Here is a 21442-nt window from a genome sequence, read left to right as displayed (position 1 = left end):
TCCTCCTCCTCCTCCTCCTCCTCCTCCTCCTCCTCCTTCTTTTACTGAATAACCTTAAGTTTTATTTACACAACCTCCAGTGAGAACACAGCAGACCAATCAGCCACCCCATTCCCTAGCCCATTCACCTCACAGGGAGTTGCACAGACTATCTTTCAATGGAGGTGGCCTTGGCCTTGGCCTGGCCAGCTGCTGGAGCATCCACAGTGGAGCAAGGACTCTTGATAGTCTCATCTACAGATATGATAAGATATGCAGCCTCAGAAGCATCTGTCAGGGGCATTGATGTGCACCATGGCCATGGCCGACCCCCTCACAAAGGCCTGGAAGTTGTCAGTGATGTTCTCATTGTTGATGTCCACTTCATACAACATCCCCCGCCCCTGCCATGTATGTCTATCCTACAGCTTGTTGAGAATGTTTGTGGCATGAAAGCCAGCGTTATCACATAGCTGTTGTGGGATCATCTCTAGGGCCTTGGCATATGTCCCAAATAATAGCTGCTGTTTCCCTGGAACGGTCCTTGAGTAATTCCTCAGATATTTGGAAAGCTTCGTCTCGATGGCTTCACCATCAGCCATCACAGAGTCATTCTTGATGGCCCTCCTCACAGTGATGATGGCATCATGCAGGAACCTCTTTGGCTTCTCCATAAACTTCTCAGCGCCACCACAGAGGATGGTGGTACATGTCTTGGCCTTAGGGAAACCAGTGAAGAAATTGCACCTCTTGCCTCCAATTTGGGTCTCTTTAAACACCTGGCTGTGGCCCAGCACATCTGGAATCAGAGCATTCCCATTGGGTTGAGCCTCCACGGGCCATCATCGTCCTTTTCAGATCCTCCTCAGGCCAGTGGCCAGCACAGAACATGTCCCTATCAGCAAAGTACTGGGTGGCCACATCCACAATAGGGGGTTTAGAGAAGATGACTTTGGCTCCTGACTATGACTAACTTGTCATAAAGAATGTTCCGCTTGGCATCAAGAATTGCCTGGTAATTCTCCACCCAATGGACTATGATTTCAGCATTATCTTTCTCTGCTTTCAGCTGAGCTCGACATTTGAGAAGGCAATTGTGGGATTCTCATAATTCTTGGACTGCATTTCAAACCCAGACTAAGAGAAATTGTTCTTGAACGCTACACTAGGCACCAACTGAGACTCCTCTAGGGCTCCACCCTGCAACTTCTTGGTGCCAGTCATTTTAAGCTACAACAACTCATTGAGCATCATCACAGCATCAGCCACCACCTTGGCAAAGAAGGCCTTCTGCTGCGAGATCAGCTTGGAGCTCAGGGCTTGGAGCTCAGGGCTGTCACTGCACACTTCCCTAGCATCTTCTTCTTTTCTACTTTATCTTGCTTCTTCATAGTCACAGCTATCTCTTTGATTTTGGGTGGCTGTGCAGAAGGCTCAGATGATGATCTGAGGGCATAACCCTTCCTTCACACAGGACTTCACCTGCTTCAGAAACTCCTCAGTCAGCAGGATCACCACGGTGGTGCCATCACTAGTGTCAGTGTCTTCAGATCCAGCAATGTCCACTAAAGTCTTTGCTGCAGGATGTCCACCATTGAGGAGTTTCAGAAGTAGAAATTGTTGTTTTGCCTTGGCCATCCACAATAAGTTGCCATGAGGACCCAGGGTGGTCTTATAGCCCCAGCAATCACTTGGCAAACACAGACAATGTTACTCACGAGCTGTTACTCACGAGCTGAGGAAAGCCTTTAGAGCTATCAGTCCCCTCTTTCAACAGGATAACATGGTGGGCATCATCTTGGAAGCAGCATCCAGTACCCATAACTCATCTGTTCTCCACCTCAGGGTTGCCCACTCCAAGTGTTTTCTTTGGGCTGGAGATATAGAAAAAAGGAAGTACTCTGTATACTTTGCAATGCCTTGATTTGACTGTTTCTGCATGCTGCTTTCCAGGGAGCCTCCTAGCAATTATTCCACCTTGTAAATCAGCCTTGGCCCATTAGTGCCTAAGGCAGAAAGCCAACAGATAGCAAGCAAAGCAAGTATGTGAACAGCAATGGAACCCTTAGATATATTAACTATGCTTTTTTTTTTTTTTGGAACAATCTGATTTTCTGCTTATCTATCTCATGACCTTGTGAAAGTAGGGAGAAATACGAATTATATATCTCTGTGTCTTCAAGGTTACAGATCAAGACACAACAAATCAAGGCTGTATTAAAGGCAATAGCATGATTCAGTGAATAAAATTTGTCTTTACACCATTTCTAACTTGCTCTTGGAATACTAGTGATGGCTTACTGGAGAATTTTGAATTCAGATTCCTCATTTTGTATAGGAGGAAATGAAGGCTAGAAGACAAAGTGTTAGAATCAATAATATGGAGGCTAAAGAGATGGGTCAGTGGGTATCCTGTTCCTCTTTCAAAAATACAAGGTGGAGAAAGATTGAGGAAGACACCGGATATCAACCTCTGGCCTTCATATGTACCTGTGCATATGGGGTACAAACTTAGACCGACCCCCTCAGTAAATCCTAACTTCCCATTTGACAAAACTTCCTACAGGCAAAGAAAAAAAAAGAAAAACAGGGGGTGAGGTGGGAAGGACCACAACTCCCAGAATGCAGTGCTTCCTAGCCTTCCTGTTGCTCAATTTCCAGGGGGTGGGTTTTGAGCATCCTCTCTGTACCATTGGTCAGACTTCCTATTAGGGCGGAGAAAGCGACCATTTCTCTCCAATCCAGGCACGGAATGAAAGGCTAGTGAAGTGGTCAGCCAATCATAACGCGTCTCTGCTCCATGCTTCCTCCACCATAAACTTCCGTGGCGGGAAAACTTGGGAAGTTTTCGCGCCAAGGCGGTGTCACGCGTTTCCGGGCTGTTTGGTGGCCGGCGATTTCGGAGCAGCGACATGGCGGGCACAGTAGTGCTGGATGATGTGGAGCTGCGGGAAGCGCAGAGAGACTACTTGGACTTCCTGGATGACGAGGTGAGGCTCGGGCCGCGAGCCCGGTGCTGGGGTCCCGCGGGTGACCGGGCACGGTGCTGGGTTCCCGCGGTTGACCGGGCACGGCTGATGGGGTCCCACGGGTGACCGGGCACGGCTGATGGGGTCCCCACGGGTGACCGGGCACGATGCTGAGTTCCCGCGGGTGACCGGGCACGGTGCTGGGGTCCCGCGGGTGACCGGGCACGGCTAATGGGGTCCCCACGGGTGACCGGGCACGGTGCTGGGTTCCCGCGGGTGACCGGGCACGGCTGATGGGGTCCCCACGGGTGACCGGGCACGGTGCTGGGGTCCCCGCGGAGGACCAGGGCCGCTGATAACTTATTTTCTCTGCAACTTCCTGTTATCTTTTTTTCTCTCCTTCAGATGTACCTAAAGATTTTTAAAGTTACATTCTTTTCATGTTAATTATACGTATTAGTTTCGTTATGAAATTTCATAAACACATAATGTATTTTGGTCATATTTCTTTCTTATCACTCCCTCTTATAATTGCTGCTACTGATCCCCATAGCCTACTTGATATGATACCCAGGCCTTGTGCTTGCCGTCTTCCCCTGAGGAGCATATTTTTCTTGAAACCTCTTACATTAGGATATGTTAACTATACATACGGGTTACATTATGAAACTTCATAAGCACATAATGTATTTTGATCATTTTCATTTTCTCATTATCTCCCCTTGTCATTTTCTTGCTCCTGCATATCTTCATGAGCTGCTTGAGTTTTCTCCAAAGTAATTTAGGTTGTCTCTAAATTCATGTGTTCCCCACAACCCCACACAACTTGCAAGGAGACTGGTCAGGTGTAAACGGGCTCTTACTTCGAAGAGCTAATGTAACTGGCACAGAACCCTCAGATTTAATGACCGACTTGATGCTGGTGGGGGTAGGAGCCAGACTAACAATTTATGACAGCTCTCTTTTTGGTGAATCAAGTGTTTTGTTTGCAGGTAAAATGGGGATTAAGTGTAATCCAAAATTTAAAGCTATACGATGTCGATGAGCCCTGGAAGTTTGTTGATCAATGAAAAGCAATTCAAATTTGAACTTTAAGAGTATTTAAATTACATTTCAAATATGCATCATGATTTTGAAATATGTCTACAGTCAGGTGTGTTAACATCCCGATTTTAAAGTTAAATTTTCGTATTGCAAGGGGTTTTTTTTGTTTGTTTGTTTTTACTAAGTCTTTAAGACTTAGGCCATTCTAATTCCCAATTAAAATGTAAGCATATAGGAGAACTGTTAATGATCATGATAGTATGTGATAGGGCATGCTGGACAGGAGGAAAGGGTTGTCTGCAGCCGTCTACTTCCTGGGCACCATTGAGACATATATCAACATGCTGGCATCCTCATGTGTAAGTGACATAGTGGCTAGTGCCATCTTTGCTGGTGTAGGCTTTAAGTAGCTCCCGAGTCCCTGCTTAGAACTTTTGAATACCTTTATGCTGACCTCCCATGGTATAAATAGAACCCTCCCCCACCCCCACGATCAGTAACCCCTTTATAAATTGAATGCTCAGTGGTCCTTAATGCTCTATTGATAGAGACAGCAGGTGTGTTCTCCTTGTCCAGAAAGGCATACACCTGTTTTATAACGTAGGCAAGAACATCTTTCCGCTGAAAGACAGAAGTACGTTACACCAGAGGGCAAGAACACAGAACTGACCACCCTGCCTTTATGTAATACGTCCTTAAGTACCCCCAAGTTCTTGATGCAGTTGTAGACCCCACTGCTGAGCTTGCCTGCCTTCTGACCTTCTAATATTACTGGAATCCCTAGCTGGCTGTCCCTTAGCTTCAGGACAGGCTTACTCTCACTTGAAGATACCCCTTTCTACAGTGTTTACAGATTGTCACTGTGTACCTGTCTGCTTGCTTGTTCTTTTGGTTGTTGCTCTTGAAGGAGTCTGACTCTGTAGCCTAGCTTTGGACTTAGTGGTGATCCTCCTGCCTCAGATGCCTGAGTGCTGGAATTGTAGTTTAGCTCCATGCTCTACCTGAATTCAACTTTTCCTCTTTGTATCTCCTAGGCAGCTTTGGAGATCCAAGCTTGCTATGAATAAAACCAAGACCCTGTAGAAAGTGGACCCTCAGTTTCTTAGGTGACATTGACTTTATGATTCTTAGAGTCTCTTAATAGATTGTAGGTGAGGTCTGAGGCCAGTGGGTGAAGGGGAAGACTGAAGAACAGACTTTGCGTTCATCTGGGCCCAGAGGCTTTGTTTCCAGGGCTGCTTCTGGTCTGAAACACATTTGACTTGTGTCCTAATTTAATGTCTTAATTTAATATGTCAAAAAAGTTAATATGTCAAATCCCTTGTTCGATATGTCTTATTCCCGCTTCGCAGGAGGACCAAGGCATTTACCAGAACAAGGTTCGGGAACTGATCAGTGACAACCAGTATCGGCTGATTGTCAGCGTGAATGACCTGCGCAGGAAGAATGAAAAGAGGGCTAACCGGTGAGCCATGACAGGGTTTCTTGGGGCTCCGGTGCTTTGGAAGGAGAAAGGAAGACATCCTGTTTAGATTGGGAAGACCTAGATTGCATTGTATGTAGGCTTGACCTACATACAGGCTGTCATCTTCTCCCAGAGAAGAGGTGGTCTCAGGTACTCCCATCTTCCAGCGTTGTGTTGAGCATCCTGTTTTACATCTTTGATGAATTGAGAATAACTTCAGTCTTACACAGTGGTCGCACAAAGTAGACATGGATTTTCTTTCACTGACCCGAGGTTGCTCCTTCCTGTTTCCTTTTTCTGACCCGAGGTTGTTCTTCCTGTTTCTAGGGTCAGCTTCCTGAGCTCTGTCTAACTGTTCTTTGTCTCAACCCCACGCAGCCTCCTGAACAATGCATTTGAGGAGCTGGTTGCCTTCCAGCGGGCCTTGAAGGATTTTGTGGCCTCCATTGACTCCACCTACGCCAAGCAGTATGAGGAGTTCTACATAGGATTGGAAGGCAGCTTTGGCTCAAAGCACGTCTCTCCCCGGACTCTCACTTCCTGCTTCCTCAGCTGTGTGGTCTGTGTGGAAGGCATTGTTACTAAATGTGAGTAGATCGAAGATGGTGCTTAGGGCCCTAAGAAATGGTAGGGTAGATTTAGGCGGTCTGGAACCCAGGGGAGCTGGTATGAGTCTGGGGAACTTGTTGGAAACATTGAAATTAAATAGTAAAATGTGAAGCAACGCAGGGTCCACAGCACTCCGGCCTGGGAGGGACCAGCAGTGGAAAGCAGAATTGCGAGTTCCCAAAGCGGGAAGAGTCCTGCTTTTCCCTCCTCACTGCAACCCTGAACTGTCCCTTCATTGACATCAGTGGTACTTAAAATTACACACGGATGCAGGGTACCTATGTATAGATGTAAAGAAGAACAAATGACAAGTGCTAGTAAAACAGGTTAACCTAACTGGGAGAATATAGTATTTATTATAGAGCCTTGTATAAATTTAGACCCCCATTGTCTGTTATTGTGCCGTTGGGTGACTTTGTGCACACCTTTGCATCCCTAGGCTCTCTGGTTCGCCCCAAAGTCGTTCGCAGCGTTCACTACTGTCCTGCTACTAAGAAGACCATAGAGCGACGCTACTCTGACCTCACCACCCTAGTGGCTTTCCCATCCAGTTCTGTTTATCCCACAAAGGTGAGGGCATGGGGGCAGAATCTAGGGTGAGTGTTTAAATTCAGGCGACTATATAGTATCTGGAGTCTTTATCCTAAAAGTAGATATTCGAGGTAAGGATTAATTCAGAAAAAAAAAAGAATGGTTCAAGGTAAAGTTTAATATAGAAATCCTACCTTTTTTTTTTTAAGATTATAGTTAGAGGTTAGGGAGTTGGCTTAGTGGATAAGAATACTTGTTCTGGAGGTGTGAGGGCCTGGGTTTGAATCTCCAGCACCCAAGTAAAGGGCCAGGCGTGCTACACGTGCATTCTAACCCTGCCTGTCTTTGGACAGAGTGTCCTGGGAGAGAGTGATCCCAAAAGTTTCCTGGCTGGCTGGCCAGCCCAGCTGAAATGAAGAGGGAATTTGATGTCAAGCTCTGGTCTCCGTTTGCATGAGTGTGTGCACCTATACATGTTTGCGCACCCCACAAAATAAAGTTTAGAAAAGTTGCGATATAGAAAGCCCATACATACATAGACACACACACACACACACACCTAAGTGTATAATTCGAGTTTTTATAAGCAGAATATACTCATATAACCAGCATCTAAAGTGGAAAAAGACTTACCAGTGCGTAGGAATTGCTACGGAAGGCCATGCTATCCTAATGTCTGTTTTTGGAGAAAGGATCTCCACATAGCCTCGATTGTTGTCCTGGAGCTTACTAGAGACCAGACTGGCCTTGAACTCACAGAGAGCCACCTGCCTCTGTCTTCTGAGTGTTTAAAGGCATGTGACACCATTCCTGGCAATCCTAGTGTCTTAACACTAGGGATTGCTTTTGCCAAGTGGCTTGTAGCCTTCCTTTTGCTGTGACTCTTTAATACAGTTCTCATGTTGTAATGACCTCCAGTTGTAAAATGATTTTCGTTGCTACTTCATAACTGCAATTTTGCCATTGTTAGGAGTCATAACGTAAATATCCGTGATTTCTAATGGTCTTAGGTGACCCTGTGCAAGGGTCATTCAACCCCCAAAGGGGTCACGGCCCACAGGTTGAGAACTGCAGCTTTTGGCTGGTTTCCTGTGTATGTGCTCTTGTGCCGAACAGCTTTTGTGTGATACTGTGTATGCCCACGAGTGTGTGTCTTTCAGTGTTCATTTGTGTGATAACAATCCCATGTTATTTACCTATTCTGTTGATAGATTTAGATATTCTTTACAATCTGCCTGGTAGGAGTGCTGCTGTGAGCAGGTTGTAGCTTTGGCTGCGTGTTTCTCTTGGGTATTTCCTAGAGTAGGAAACCTGCATCAGGGCTGGGCATGGTGGAACCCATCTTTAATCCCAGCTCTCAGGAGGCAGAGGCAGGTGGATGGTTAGAGTGACTTCCAGGACAGCCAGGGGTACCCAGGGAAACCCTGTCGAAAAAAGAAAGAGGAAAAGAAAACCTGTATCAGCTTATGATCACAGATGCAGCCTCAGTGTGAGGAGTCGGGACTTTAATTTAGGTGTTAGTACAGCCGTGGTCCCATCTGTGAAAACTGACCCTTCCACTGGCTGATTTGTTACTAACCCAAGGATCAGGTTAGGAAGGCTGGAAGAGATGCATACACATTTATTGTTTGAGATAGTAAAGGTTCCAGAACGCTATAAGATGTTTTTCATGTTGGATGAATGCTCCATTTTAAAGACAAGACCAAAATGACTTTTTTCTTTTCTTTTTTTTTTTTTTTTTTTTTTTTTTTTTCTGTAGGATGAGGAGAACAACCCCCTGGAGACAGAGTATGGCCTGTCTGTCTACAAGGACCACCAGACCATCACCATCCAGGAGATGCCAGAGAAGGCCCCTGCTGGTCAGCTTCCTCGCTCTGTGGATGTCATTCTAGACGATGATCTTGTGGATAAAGTGAAGCCTGGTGACAGAATACAGGTGGTGGGGACCTACCGCTGCCTTCCAGGGAAGAAGGGCTGCTACACCTCGGGGACCTTCAGGTAAAGGGTCTGCTGTGCCATGGCCTAGCCTGGGAGTCCCACCCTCCCAAATAGGCATTCCGTCCTCACTGTGGCTGGTGAACAGAGAGCTCAGTCAAGTTCTCTGCTCCCGTTTTCTGGTTTAGTTTAATAGACCAGGAACATTTAGCACTGCTGGGCCTTCACCGGGCTTCACCGTTCACTGTGTTGCAGGACCGTCCTGATTGCCTGTAATGTGAAGCAGATGAGTAAGGATATTCAGCCTGCATTCTCTGCAGACGATATAGCCAAGATCAAGAAGTTCAGCAAAACTCGTTCCAAGGTCAGTTGAATGGGGATGGGTTTGGTTTGAAAGTGTTGCGTCCTGCATGGGGCCATCTTGGGCTGGAGCTAGAGGAAGTTGCTTTTGTTTTTGTTTTTGTTTTTTTTTTTCTCTCTGAAGTATTATTTGTTGCTACCTTCCAATTTTGTTCCAACTGACAAGTATTTTTGCCATTTTATTGGTGGTACTTGTGTCTTCTGGGCTGCTCAGTTGAACCTAATGCAGATTAAGAATGTAGGAGTTAGAATATGGTGTACCATTGAGCTTTATTTATAACTGGTTTAGTTCTGTTGAGACAGTCTTGGGTAGCCCAGGCTGTACCTGAACACCTGGTCCTCCTGCATGTACTACCATGTGTTTTTAGTTTTTCTTTTTAAACTGTATTTACTTACGTCTCACTGTTTATATGTGCACGTGTACCTACATGTGGAGGTCAGGGAACAGCTTGTCGGAGTTGATTACCTCACGCCTTATGGACCTGAGGGATTGAACTCGGGTGGTTGCTTTATAAAGACAATCTGTCCACATTTAGACTCGAGCAAGGTAGTATGTGTGATAAAAGCTACTGCTAAACCACGAGATTACCCAGTTTGTGTGTGTGTGTTTGTGTGTGTGTATGTTTGTTTGCACTGGGAATGTGCTTATTGTTTTGGAGATTAAACCCAGGGGCCTTGCCTTGTATGTGTTAGCTAAATTCTGTACCACCGAGGTGCATCCTCAGTCTGGTGTTTTTGGTATGCTTGTCCCTGAAGGTTTGGAGAGAAGTTTATTATAGATTGATAGATGGGAGAGAGCGTGGCATGCTGTGTGCGTTAGGCATGGTGAATAGACAGCCACGTGGTGGGGAGAGAGGACTGAGAAACTAAGGAAGTCTGGAGTGTTGGGGAAAAGGATGCTTAGCTTCTGGCCTGAAAGAGAAGAAACAGGGAAAGTTCTGGCTCAGAAAGCTATGAAGTCCCAACAACCACATTGTGGCCTAAGGGACTTCTCTCCCCCTGACTCCCCCCGCTGTTTTTTGAGACAGAATCTAACTATATATCCCACACTGGTCTGGGATGTCCCTAGTTAGCACAAGCTGGCCTTCAATCACAAGTATACCTTGACAAGTTTTGTTTTGTGCCATAGGCTACCTCTTTACCTGCCCTGCAGTTGTCTGAATGGGGTTGTCTTGGAGCAAAGCTTTTGGGTTTTGAACCTGGGTTTACCTTGTCTATGGGCTCCAGAAACCCCGCTGGTGTCTTGAGGCTTTTCTCTCTTGGTTCTTCCTCCAGGATGTCTTTGAGCAGCTGGCCCGGTCATTAGCCCCGAGCATCCATGGGCATGACTACGTCAAGAAGGCGATCCTCTGCTTGCTCCTGGGCGGCGTGGAGCGGGAACTGGAAAACGGCAGCCACATCCGTGGAGACATCAATATTCTTCTAATAGGTATGAGGGCGTTAGACCTTGAGGACGGGGCTTGGAAGAATGTGTATTTAAAATTGTACCACTGTGTCTAGTCATATTCTAGGCTCATCAGCGTACAGAAGACTAAAATGGGTGGTTTTGTTTTATCATCCCTGAAATTCTGATTCATCTGATGTAGACTATATACTGCAAATGGGAAAAGGGGAAGAAGTAACGGTTAACGTTAGTTCTGTGTGGAAGCAGAATTTGCTGGGGTGTGTGGGGATTTCCCAGAGAATCATCACCCCCTTGTCCTGCAGGCGACCCCTCCGTTGCCAAGTCCCAGCTTCTGCGGTACGTGCTTTGCACAGCGCCCAGGGCCATTCCCACCACGGGACGGGGCTCCTCTGGAGTGGGTCTCACAGCTGCTGTCACTACAGACCAGGAAACAGGTAAGGACCTGAGGCTCCCTGTCAGGCCCAGCATGAGTGTGAGCAGATTAGATTCTTCAAGCTTGTAGGTGCTGACTTGCGTTTGGGGACATTTGAAAGATTAGTGGAGTGTGTTATAAGAGTGAATGCTCTGGAGAAATGGATAAATGATGATTTAAATGATGGCAAAAGAAACCTGCAACTTAGGAGGAAGGGGAAATGAAATTAGGGAAAGATTGGAAGAGCAGGAAAGGAAGTCTAGCTGGGTATCACTTGAGGATGTGAGAGACTCCTGTGACGTGAAGTCTCTTACTGTGTGCTCATGCACTATGAGGACAGGTGCCACCGAGATCTTTGTCCCCTGACCGTGGCACACACATACATTTACCTCTTCTCTTTCTAGGGGAGCGCCGCCTGGAAGCTGGTGCTATGGTCCTGGCTGACCGTGGAGTGGTTTGCATTGATGAGTTTGACAAGATGTCTGACATGGACCGCACGGCCATCCACGAGGTGATGGAGCAGGGTCGAGTGACCATTGCAAAGGCTGGCATCCATGCCCGGCTCAATGCCCGCTGCAGTGTTTTGGCAGCTGCCAATCCAGTCTATGGCAGGGTGAGTGGAATTGGGCCCATAACCACTCTTGGATCAATTTGGTTTTGCTTACTGGCCAGACTGAGAGGTTTGTTATAGAGGACAGCTTGTCTTGTTACTACTGCTCTTGGATCACAGCAGGTTTTCTTCATGGTTCCTATATAACAGAAAAGAAATCATGTGTGCATGTGTGTGAGTGTGTATGCAGGTTCTGTGGTCTTGCATGTTTGTGTGTGTGTGCACTCACGCGAAATGCATGTAAACCAAAGATCAGTGTTGGGTGTCTTCCTCTATCATTCTTCACTTTACTCTTTGAGACAGGGTCTGTGAGTGAACCTGGGTTTCTGCTGTTTTGGCTGCCAGCTTGCCAGTTGATGTTAGGACCATCGAGTCTGTTTCTATAATTAGGCCATTATGCCTCTGGTCCATTCTCTGGTCCTTGGAGACTTTGTATATGCACTAAAAGGATTGTGGCTTATCAGGTGATCTCAGCCCTGAGCCTTGGTCTTCCAGGAACAGTTGAGTATTGAGATTCGTGTAGAATGAGAATGCACAGGTGTGTTCAGAACAAGGCTTTATTGAAGTTGCATGACACAGCAAAAGCTAGCACTGTTGGGGACATCTCAGATTTGTTACATCGTTTTTTTTTTTTTTTTTTTTTTTGANTAGCTATCTTCAGACACTCCAAGAAGAGGGAGTCAGATCTCATTATGGATGGTTGTGAGCCACCATGTGGTTGCTGGGATTTGAACTCTGGACCTTCAGAAGAGCAGTCAGGTGCTCTTACCCACTGAGCCATCTCACCAGCCCCAACGGCTCATTCTTTTGTTACTTTTTTTTTTTTTTTTTGTATTATAGGGAAAGGGTTTTTTTTTGTAGCCCTGGCTGTCCTGGAACTCACTTTGTAGACCAGTCTGGCCTCAAACTCCACCTGCCTCTGCCTCCCGAGTGCTGGGATTAAAGGCGTGCGCCACCATGCCCAGCACATGGTTGGTTTTGAATTAATTGATGGTTATTGTGCATCCAGAAACCAGTTCCTGATATCAGTTTTCTGTGACTCTGCTAATATTGGTGGGTTCATAGTCTGTAATTAAGGAGGAGTTATGTGTGTGGTTGAGACAGTGTGTCACTGTATAGCTCTGGCTGTCCTGGAGCTCACTATGTAAATTAGGCTGGTCTTGAACTTAAGAGATCTGCCTACGTAAGCTTCCCAAGTGCTGGGATTAAAGGCATCCTGTCATGTTTATTTTTAAATAATTTTATCTGATATTTTCTTACCTATTCATCTGCGGGTGGACATATAAACCAATTCCATATCTTGGCTGTAGTGAGCCATACTGTAATGAACATGATATACACAGGTATTTCTGGTATGCTACTGTGGGTGGCTTCTTGATGAAACTGAAAACCAAACTATTAAGAGTTTGCCTTTTTAAAACAAGGCATTTGTAGTGTTTCCTTGTATGAACTTAAACCCAGCAATGCTAGTGAACTGAACAGTGAAGGTTTCCCTTCTGCTAGGATGGAAGCTGCAATACTCACTCTTTTCCGTGCGTGCCCTACGTCAGGACCTCTAGGCTAACACTACCAATGTGCACATTGAAACTTTGTTGGTTCCTTTTGAGAATGGTTGATTTTCTGCTGGGTGTGGTGGCAGCAAGCTTTTAATCCCAGCACTTGGGAGGCAGAGGCAGAGGCAGGCGGACTTCTGTGCATTCAAGGCCATCCTTCTCTGTAGCAAATTCCAGAATGGCCAGGTCAGTCAGAGATCTTCTCTGAAGACAGAACAGACATTTATTTTTACGTGCATGTATGTGTGTAGAGTGCATCTGAGGGTAAGAGACAACTTAGGAGAGGTCATATCTCTCCTATTGTATTGATACCCAGTGATCTTGAGGACCTGATATGTACTAGAGGAGCACTCTACCACTGAGCTATATCCTGGTCCAAATTTTCGGCTCTCCTGCTATATTTTGTGTGGTCTAGCCTTACAGTCTCACCCCAGGATTGATTTGGCCTCGATGTCTGTTCTTCTTACTGATGTCACTTCTCCTTGGTTGTCCTCTTGTTCTCCAGTATGATCAGTATAAGACACCCATGGAGAACATTGGGCTGCAGGACTCATTGCTGTCTCGATTTGACCTGCTCTTCATCATGCTGGATCAGATGGATCCTGAACAGGATCGGGAGATCTCAGACCACGTCCTTAGGATGCACCAATACAGGGCCCCGGGGGAGCAGGACGGTGATGGTGAGTATAGAGAATACTACGAGTGGCTGCTGGAGGGGTCCTAATGGATACTGCTATCATTGGCTCATCCTGTGTCTGGGTTAATGTTTCCAGTACCCTCACCTTCTTGTCCTTCTCCCCTTACTTGACTGCTCGCTGGAGGTTGTGTGTCCATTTTGGGGTATTGCTGTATTTCTTTTGAGCAGTTGTGAGGTCCATGTGTCTCTTCCTTCCTCCTGGGTTCCTGCTTTCTGCTCTTGGTTTCGTCTCTTTCCATGCTGGAAAAGAGGCAGTTTTTCTTGCCTTTAACTCCTTGATGTTCTTTGTCTCAACTTGTGTTTGCTAGCTCTGCCATTGGGTAGTTCAGTGGATATCCTGGCCACAGACGATCCTGACTTTACCCAGGATGACCAGCAAGATACCCGCATTTATGAGAAGCATGACAGCCTTCTACATGGGACCAAGAAGAAAAAGTGAGCCTCTTCTTGCTTCTTTGTTGAGAGAGAGCTGAGATTTTGTTAGAGTACATTTTTGGGGGGTCTACAGATAAAGCACTTGACCTAGCCAGTTGCCTTGATAATGTCTCCTTGATTCAGTTCAGGCTCAGATCTTTCTTAAAACCGATAGTTTGCAGATAGTTTTGACAGCCAGCCGTGGCTCACACTCATAAGCTCAGTACTGAGAGGCCGAGGCAGGAGAAGCTAGCCTGGACTCCAGATGACTGTGTTAAAATGTTCTTTTTTTCACAGTATGCCCAAGTGCTAGTGGGTGTGTGGTCTGTCCTCTTATTCTCCGGTGGTCCTTTGTGGAGATTTTTGGTGACGATTAGTTGGTAGCCGGTAGTAGAGGCTTTAAGGATGAATTTGAGTAGAGGAGACTTGGTTGGGTGCTCCAACATGCTATGTAGACTCTCTCTTTGGCCATATTATAGAAAGAAGTATCATTGCACTGAATTTGAGTTGACTTCTTTGAACCAGTATTCCCACATATAAAATAGGACAGGTACCACATGTGGTGGAACAATTTTTAAAAACCTTGTAATACCAGAACTTCTTCCCTAGACTTTATGAGTCCGGGATAGCACCTGAGGCTAAATGGAGAATATTAGAAATGCTTTGTGTGTCCCCTCCTCCAAGAGGTAAAGCATGGCCCTGGGTGGGTTAGGAAAACGGCATTCATTCTCTTGGATCCAGGGAGAAGATGGTGAGCGCAGCTTTTATGAAGAAGTACATTCACGTGGCCAAAATTATCAAGCCCACCCTGACACAGGAGTCAGCAGCCTACATTGCAGAAGAATACTCACGCCTGCGCAGCCAGGACAGTATGAGCTCAGACACTGCCCGGGTAAGTGCACAGGGGGTTGTGGTCTTGAGGTCCTTTAGCTAGAACATGAGGAGTGGAGTTCCTGCTCTCTGGTAACCTGGGGGAGTTTTCACTTGACTGTCCTTCCTGGTCTGAAGAATTTTCTGTTGAGAGATATTTATTTATTACTTTCTGAGGGAAATGAAAACTAAGACCTCAGATGTAGTAAGAATGTCCGCCAGTGAACCATGAGTAGCTTCTGGGACCCGACCTTGTCTCGGTTGAGTGACCATGATTCAGAGCAGTTTCTAGTGTGACTTAATAGATTGGAACTTACCTGCATCTTCCAGGAACACTGTGTAGTTCATGTAGGACCCAAGTTCAAAGGCTGGCTTATACGACAGGCCTCTGGGCCGTCTGCTGTTGCCTTGTACTTGTTCTGTCTCAGGGTGTTCTGATAGTTCTTTACTTCCCCTCTGCCCATGGTGGGATGCGCAGAGCATCACTCGTTTCCATACTAAATGCTCCCTTTATCACTGCTCCTCCCTGTGCACAAACTGTTCCAGTGCGCCCGTTCGAAGGCCTGCTCACTGAAACAACAGAGTTATGGTTGTCTGGTTCTGTTAGCGCGCATGAAGGTCTCACAGAATTCTTAGGTGATGCAGAAAGCGGAGCTGGTGATGGAGTATCTAATACTGATGGGGTTCCACAGTGTGAGTGCATGCAGGTTTGATTTTGAAGATTGGTGTGAGTGTAAATGGGAAGTTAGAAGGTCCAAAGATAGAGGTGAACTGCATGTGGCACTGAGGTTCATATAACAGGAGACATCGAAACCATGATAGAAAGGGTGGCCCGTGCCTGGTCAGAGCTCTGCAGCTGGCGTGCAGCCTGGGGCGCAGCCTTTCCCTGCTCGGGCCTTCTCCGTACCGGTGAGAACGCTGGGGAGTAGCAGGGCCGCCAGAACTCCCTGGCACTCCAAGTAAGCACAGTGTGACTTGGTAGGCCAAGGACCCTACCACATAATGGGGCTTTAAGAAGATGCAGGCCCCTTGTGTGGGAGTGTGTCAGTCTCCTCCTCACTCTGAGAGACAGATACCTGTCCTCAGAGCTCCACTCTCACACAGGTGGCCTTGGACAGATTCAATTCTTCTATACCTATGTCGTCTTCTGTGAAGTAGTTAAGAGGAGTCACAGGTCCAGCTCAGCATTGTATAGAACATACTCTGATAATCCCTCTCCCCTGCATCACTAGTCTCTTCTCCCTCAACCCTCCCTAGCAGCCTCTCCTCTGCCCTGCCAGTGTCTGCCAGATTCATGACTTTTGGGTTCTGTTTAGTTTAGCCAGGATTATCTGTGTGATTATCTGTCCATTAGCACTTGCTTACTCCAGTGGGTATACAAATGAAAGCAGTGATTCCCTCTCTGCTTGAATCTATTGGTAGCAAAGAGTCTAGCAGTAAGTAGGGCCTCTAGAGTCCTCCCTATCTGTGCCTTGCTGTCAGTGGCTTTGGGCAGACTCAGTGCAGGCATCCCCAGCTGCTGTGAGATTGTGAGCGTAGTAGTGACTTGAATTCTGTCCAAATGATGGCTTTGCACAGCACTTCTGCTTGTCTTAGTTTTTTAATTCTTTTTCCTTCCTTCTTCTAACCTGTTCCTTGCATCTGTGCACCTGATGGTATGCCATGTTTGGGGCTAAGCACTCAACTGCCCGCCACTTCTTCTTAGCACCTTGTGCAGCCATGAATCTTTGCCTTCTCCACTGCTCACTGGAGCAGTGATTCTGATAAGGCTTGATGATGGCAGTAGTTGGGTTCTGGCTGATACTTGAACTTTAAATGGCATCCACCTATAGAGAGGACAGACCTTGGGCTTTCTTAGCATTTCTGGTATTGCCTTCATTCTTTTTCTGTGCCGTAGAGTAATACACATGTTTCTGCACAAGTAATTCCTGCACACTTTCTTCCAGACATCTCCAGTTACAGCACGGACACTGGAAACTCTGATTCGACTGGCCACAGCCCATGCGAAAGCCCGGATGAGCAAGACTGTGGACCTGCAGGATGCAGAGGAAGCTGTGGAGCTGGTTCAGTATGCTTATTTCAAGAAGGTGAGCTTTCAGGGAATCCCATGGAAGAGGAAGGGGAAAGAGTGTTAACAGCCAGAGGGGCTGGAGGAGACCAGGAGAGCAAGGCCTGCTTAACCAACTGAGCAAAGCTCATATGAACTCACAGATGCTAAAGCAGCAATCACAGGGCCTGTGCTGCTCTGCACCAGGTCCTCTGCTATGTATTAGAGCTTTCTGTTCAGTGTTTGTGTGGGATTCCTGAGTGTGTGAATGGGTGGGTCTCTGATTCCTGTGCCTTCTCTTAGGCTCTTTTCTTTCTGTTGGTTTGTCTTGTCCAACTTCAATGCAATGGTTTTTGTTTTGTTATATTTTATTTCATTATGTTTTGATGTTATCTTTTAGAGGCCTGTTCTTTTCTGACAAGAGACAGAAATGGAGTAGATGGGGGGGGGGAGGGTTGTGGGAGGTTTAATAAAAGGGCAGGAGGAAGTTGAGCCTTGTGCCTATGGCTCATCTGAAGAACTGCAGACCTTCAAGGTCTGCTTCTTTTTTCCTGCTTGAGAACCTGTGTTGAATTTCCACTAAATACCTGATCTATATAGACACAAATGGCTTGTTGCCTTAACCATAATGGTTTTGGAAACCTCCCGAAACATTTATTTAGTAAACTTAAAGTACCTACTGTGTGGAAAGCCTCACAGCATTGGTGAAAGATGGCTAGTAGGCTCTCCCTACTGATGGTCCTGGCTCGTGGACCAGGGAAGGTACAGATAAGTCTTAGAACTACACGGAAGTCATTTCTACGCATGATGCAGAAGCGACTCTGGGTTCCTTACTCAGTTTTGTCATCAGTAACATCCCCTAACTTGTTTCTAGGTTCTGGAGAAGGAGAAGAAACGTAAGAAGCCAAGTGAGGATGAATCAGACCTGGAAGATGAAGAGGAAAAGAGCCAGGAAGACACTGAGCAGAAGCAGAAAAGGTACCGTGGGGAGCTGAGAAGTGAGATGCGAGGCTCTGTTGTGGCCAGGGAGAGCCCTGCTTGTTAGTGGCTGGTCCTTCCAGGCCCTGTAGTGGTGGCAGATGGAGGTGGTTATTAATTCCTATAACAGAAGTGATGCCATCAGCAGGTCGCCCAGTGTTCTTGAGGCTGTTTCCTCTCCTGCTTATGCATTCGTCAGACTGATCTCAGGAACAGAGAGCACCGGGCACCAGGGCCTGGAGAATGTCTTTCAGTTAGAGTAGTGCTTTGTTCAGGCCTGAGCCTGGAAACAGATATGACTGACCACGGCCTATACGAAGGGCTGTATGAGCAAGACTGGATCTGCAGGATGCAGAATGGTGTTTCACATTGATTGGTTGTATATTTCTCTGTGGTCTGAGCCCCCAAATAGGGCTCTGTAAAGCCATCTCAGTTTCTTGACTGCTGTGGGTGTTTCAGGAGGAAGACTCATGCCAAGGATGGGGAGTCCTGTGACCCTTATGACTTCAGTGAAGCAGAGACGCAGATGCCTCAAGGTGAGTGACCATTTCCTCCCGACCCTTGCAGTTGCTGTTTGTGTGCCATTTCTCGTGGGTTCCCACTGCCTCCCGCACGAGACCCTGGGAAACCTGCAGTGCCAGTGTTAGAAAATAAGCTTGGCTCTGCTCTTGGTCTCTTCTATCTGGGTGACCTATGCCATGCCTGCTAGGGCCTCCCTCTAACTCAATTCCCCTAGCCATCAGAGCTTTCCCTGTATTTTCCTGCCTGGCCCTTAGGAATCATGGGAGACAGGCTTAGCAAGGAGGCGGGGATGCCACTTTTCTAATATTGCTGGAAATGGCTTCACCTTGCTGTCTCCCCTACCCCTGTTTCCCTGAAGTGCACACCCCGAAGACTGACGATTCCCAAGAGAAGACCGATGATTCTCAGGAGACCCAGGACTCCCAGAAAGTGGAACTCAGTGAGCCCAGGTGAGTTCTTCTGGGGGTGCCACCAGCCGCCGCCACTGACCTTAGAGCTAGAGCTCCACCGTGATTACCCCAGGCTCGCCCAGAGTGTTGCAAACCAGTGTCTAAAGGCTGTGGCGGTTTGGCAGAACTGCCTGCTTGCTATTGCTTCTACCTTGTGCAAATTTGAATTGTTACTTTTAAGTCAGGAGGAACTGGCTTGGTAACAAGGTCAAATTTTGATTTGTAGCTTACTGTAGCCTTGGATTCTTCTCATTGGGATATTTCTTCCCCCCCCCCCCTCATAAATTGTGGCCACTCTTTTTGAAAACCATATTTTCAGTAGAGTTTCAGAAAATACTCTTTTTCCTGAAATTTATGTTTACCAGACACCAAAGAAATAACATGGCTAAGGTTAATTTTTAAAGATACAAAATACAGCCCAGCCAAATGTAGAAAAATACTTAAAGAAAAAAACACTAAAATTGGCTGTAATTCTACTCCAGAAACAGCCAATGAGGTTTGCTTTCTGAATCCACTCAGTTCACTGTCAATCGCTGCTGTCTTTCTAGGGGCTGCAGTGTCTCGATGTGTAAACAGACTGGCTCACACGCTGAGATTCCCCTCCTTCCCTCGCATCCCTAGTGGTCCCATTAAAGGCATGTGTCCCCGTCCCCCAGTATGAGATGTAGATTCCTAATGAAGTCCTTGAGTGGCACTGAGGTGGCTCCATGTCACTGCTGTCCATTCACAGTGAGACATTCTTCGGTTTGCCGCCTGGCACAGTCATAAGGCGCAGTAAGGTCCCTAGACTGGGGAAGAGTCATGGCTTCCATTAAGTCCTGTGTGTAAACTGTCTCCTAGCTGTCGTGCTGACCAGTTTCCATGTGTAGGATTACCAGTCTCTTGACAGCCTCCAGGTTTCAGAGACTCCTCGTGCCTGAACTACTGGAAGCTCTGCATGCAGTGTAGGTTGGTTTAGAAGGATGCTCAGAATATTGGAAAGACACTTTCCCATGTCAGGCTTGTCTTAGAGCTGCCGGTGGGTTTGCTGCCATTTTGTTGGTTTAAGACAAGGTGATGTTGGGGGCTTCCTTAGTGCTGGTATCAGACATGTGCTCCACCAGACTGGCCTCCTACTTCCTCACGTTTTTCCTGTCTTGTGCAGGCTGAAGGCTTTTAAGGCGGCCCTCTTAGAAGTGTTCCAGGAAGCTCATGCACAGTCTGTGGGCATGCTCCACCTCACAGAATCCATCAATCGGAATAAAGAAGAGCCTTTCTCCTCAGAGGAAATCCAGGCTTCACTGAGCCGGATGCAGGATGATAACCAGGTCATGGTGTCTGAGGGCATCGTCTTCCTTATCTGAAGTTGTTGCTACCAAGTACTGCCCTGTCCCCAGCCTTTGTCTCCCATCCTCCAGTAACTTTTTTAAGGGATGTTGATGGTGAGACGATCAGGACTTGGAAGCTTTGTGTATGACGTCTGCCTTAGGGCAAGAGCTGGAGGGAGGGCCAGGACTCAGGCAGAAGGCCTGCCTCACAAGCCTTCCAGTCCTAAACATGGGAAGTCTTCATGATTTGAGCTGTGTTTCTGGGCACAGCTGTGTTCTGCGTTTGTTACTTGTGTTTTTACCCCCACCCCCCCAGGCACTTTAGTCCAGGAAGCTTTTGAGGTCTGTTGGGCCAAGAGTGGCTCAGGCAGATGACAAAGTTGGATTGGAGAAAGCTTTCTTTGCAATTAGACTAGTATGTATTGTTGACCTAAATTTCCAAGACATTCATACTGAGTAAATATAACTATTTTGTACATGTGGACTTCATGCTTTGTGCTTTAAAAAAAAAAACCATGTATTTATTTGTCTGTGTGTATGTATGTGAGGGTTGGGGCTGAGACCTACTGGGACATATTTCTGGAGGTCAGTGGACATCTCATGGGAGTTGTCCCCTACTACCATGTAGGTCCTAGGGATCCAACTCAAGTAGTCAGGCCTGGCAGTGGGTTCCTTTACCTTCTGAGCTGCCGCTCAGGCCCAGGCCCACCCGAAGATTTCTTTTAATTTCATTACAAAAACATTGTAGTTAAAATCACACTAGAGAATTCAATGAACTTGTCTAATTTTAGAGTAGCCATGGTACAAGAGGCTACCATCACATGGATTTTATACTTTCAACTCTTGTAGATACTTTTATGTACTTATCTACCCACCACCAAAGGGGACAACTTGGTGACAGAGTTAGAATAAAATGAGACTTGATATCCTTCATAACTCAGCTCCCTTTGTCCTTCCTCATGCCGTAGGATTTAGTCTTGTCTTCTGCTCTGCTTATATACGACATGTACATATGTTATTGACTAGGTTCCGCATGCACAGGAGAACATGTTTATTTCTTTCTGAGGTTGTGACCTCAGTGTGTATGTGTGTGTAAAATCCTACTGTGTGTGTAAAATCCTACAATATGGTTATTTTTACACTATAGCTGAATTCTATTTTTTCTATGTACTAGATTTTTGTTATCCATTCATCCCTGGGGGTGTGGCCAGGATGGAGAAGCCTGGGTCAAGGTCTGGGTTCATCTCCCAGCACTGCATAAACTGGTTGTGGTGGTGCATGCTTAT

At 46.6% G+C, this 21442-nt stretch overlaps 1 protein-coding gene and 1 pseudogene across 2 annotated transcripts; one reads left to right on the top strand and one right to left on the bottom strand.

The window, feature by feature from the left end:
• Positions 1-155: 155 nt before the first annotated feature.
• LOC110303997 lies at positions 156-1776 on the bottom strand (annotated as a pseudogene).
• Positions 1777-2793: 1017 nt separating this feature from the next.
• On the top strand, positions 2794-21092 carry Mcm3 (minichromosome maintenance complex component 3). Of its 2 annotated transcripts, XM_021149379.1 has the most exons (17): positions 2794-2969; positions 5345-5457; positions 5836-6044; positions 6506-6636; positions 8357-8595; positions 8788-8896; positions 10168-10321; positions 10600-10731; positions 11114-11322; positions 13378-13552; positions 13878-14004; positions 14725-14875; positions 16800-16940; positions 17775-17878; positions 18338-18414; positions 18759-18849; positions 19994-20680. In XM_021149379.1, the coding sequence occupies exons 1-17, from the start codon at positions 2892-2894 to the stop codon at positions 20190-20192; spliced, it is 2439 nt and encodes an 812-aa protein (XP_021005038.1). In that variant the 5' UTR covers positions 2794-2891; the 3' UTR covers positions 20193-20680. The 2 variants fall into 2 exon arrangements, with proteins under 2 accessions (XP_021005038.1, XP_029338074.1); XM_029482214.1 differs by lacking the exon at positions 5345-5457 and having other exon boundaries at positions 2917-2969; positions 19994-21092.
• The last annotated feature ends 350 nt before the right edge of the window (positions 21093-21442 follow it).

The sequence above is a fragment of the Mus caroli genome, chromosome 1, assembly GCF_900094665.2.
Source record: "Mus caroli chromosome 1, CAROLI_EIJ_v1.1, whole genome shotgun sequence".
NCBI lineage: Eukaryota > Metazoa > Chordata > Mammalia > Rodentia > Muridae > Mus > Mus caroli.
The sequence above is the reverse complement of the archived record's forward strand: the minus strand, read 5'-3'. Positions and strand labels throughout refer to the sequence as shown.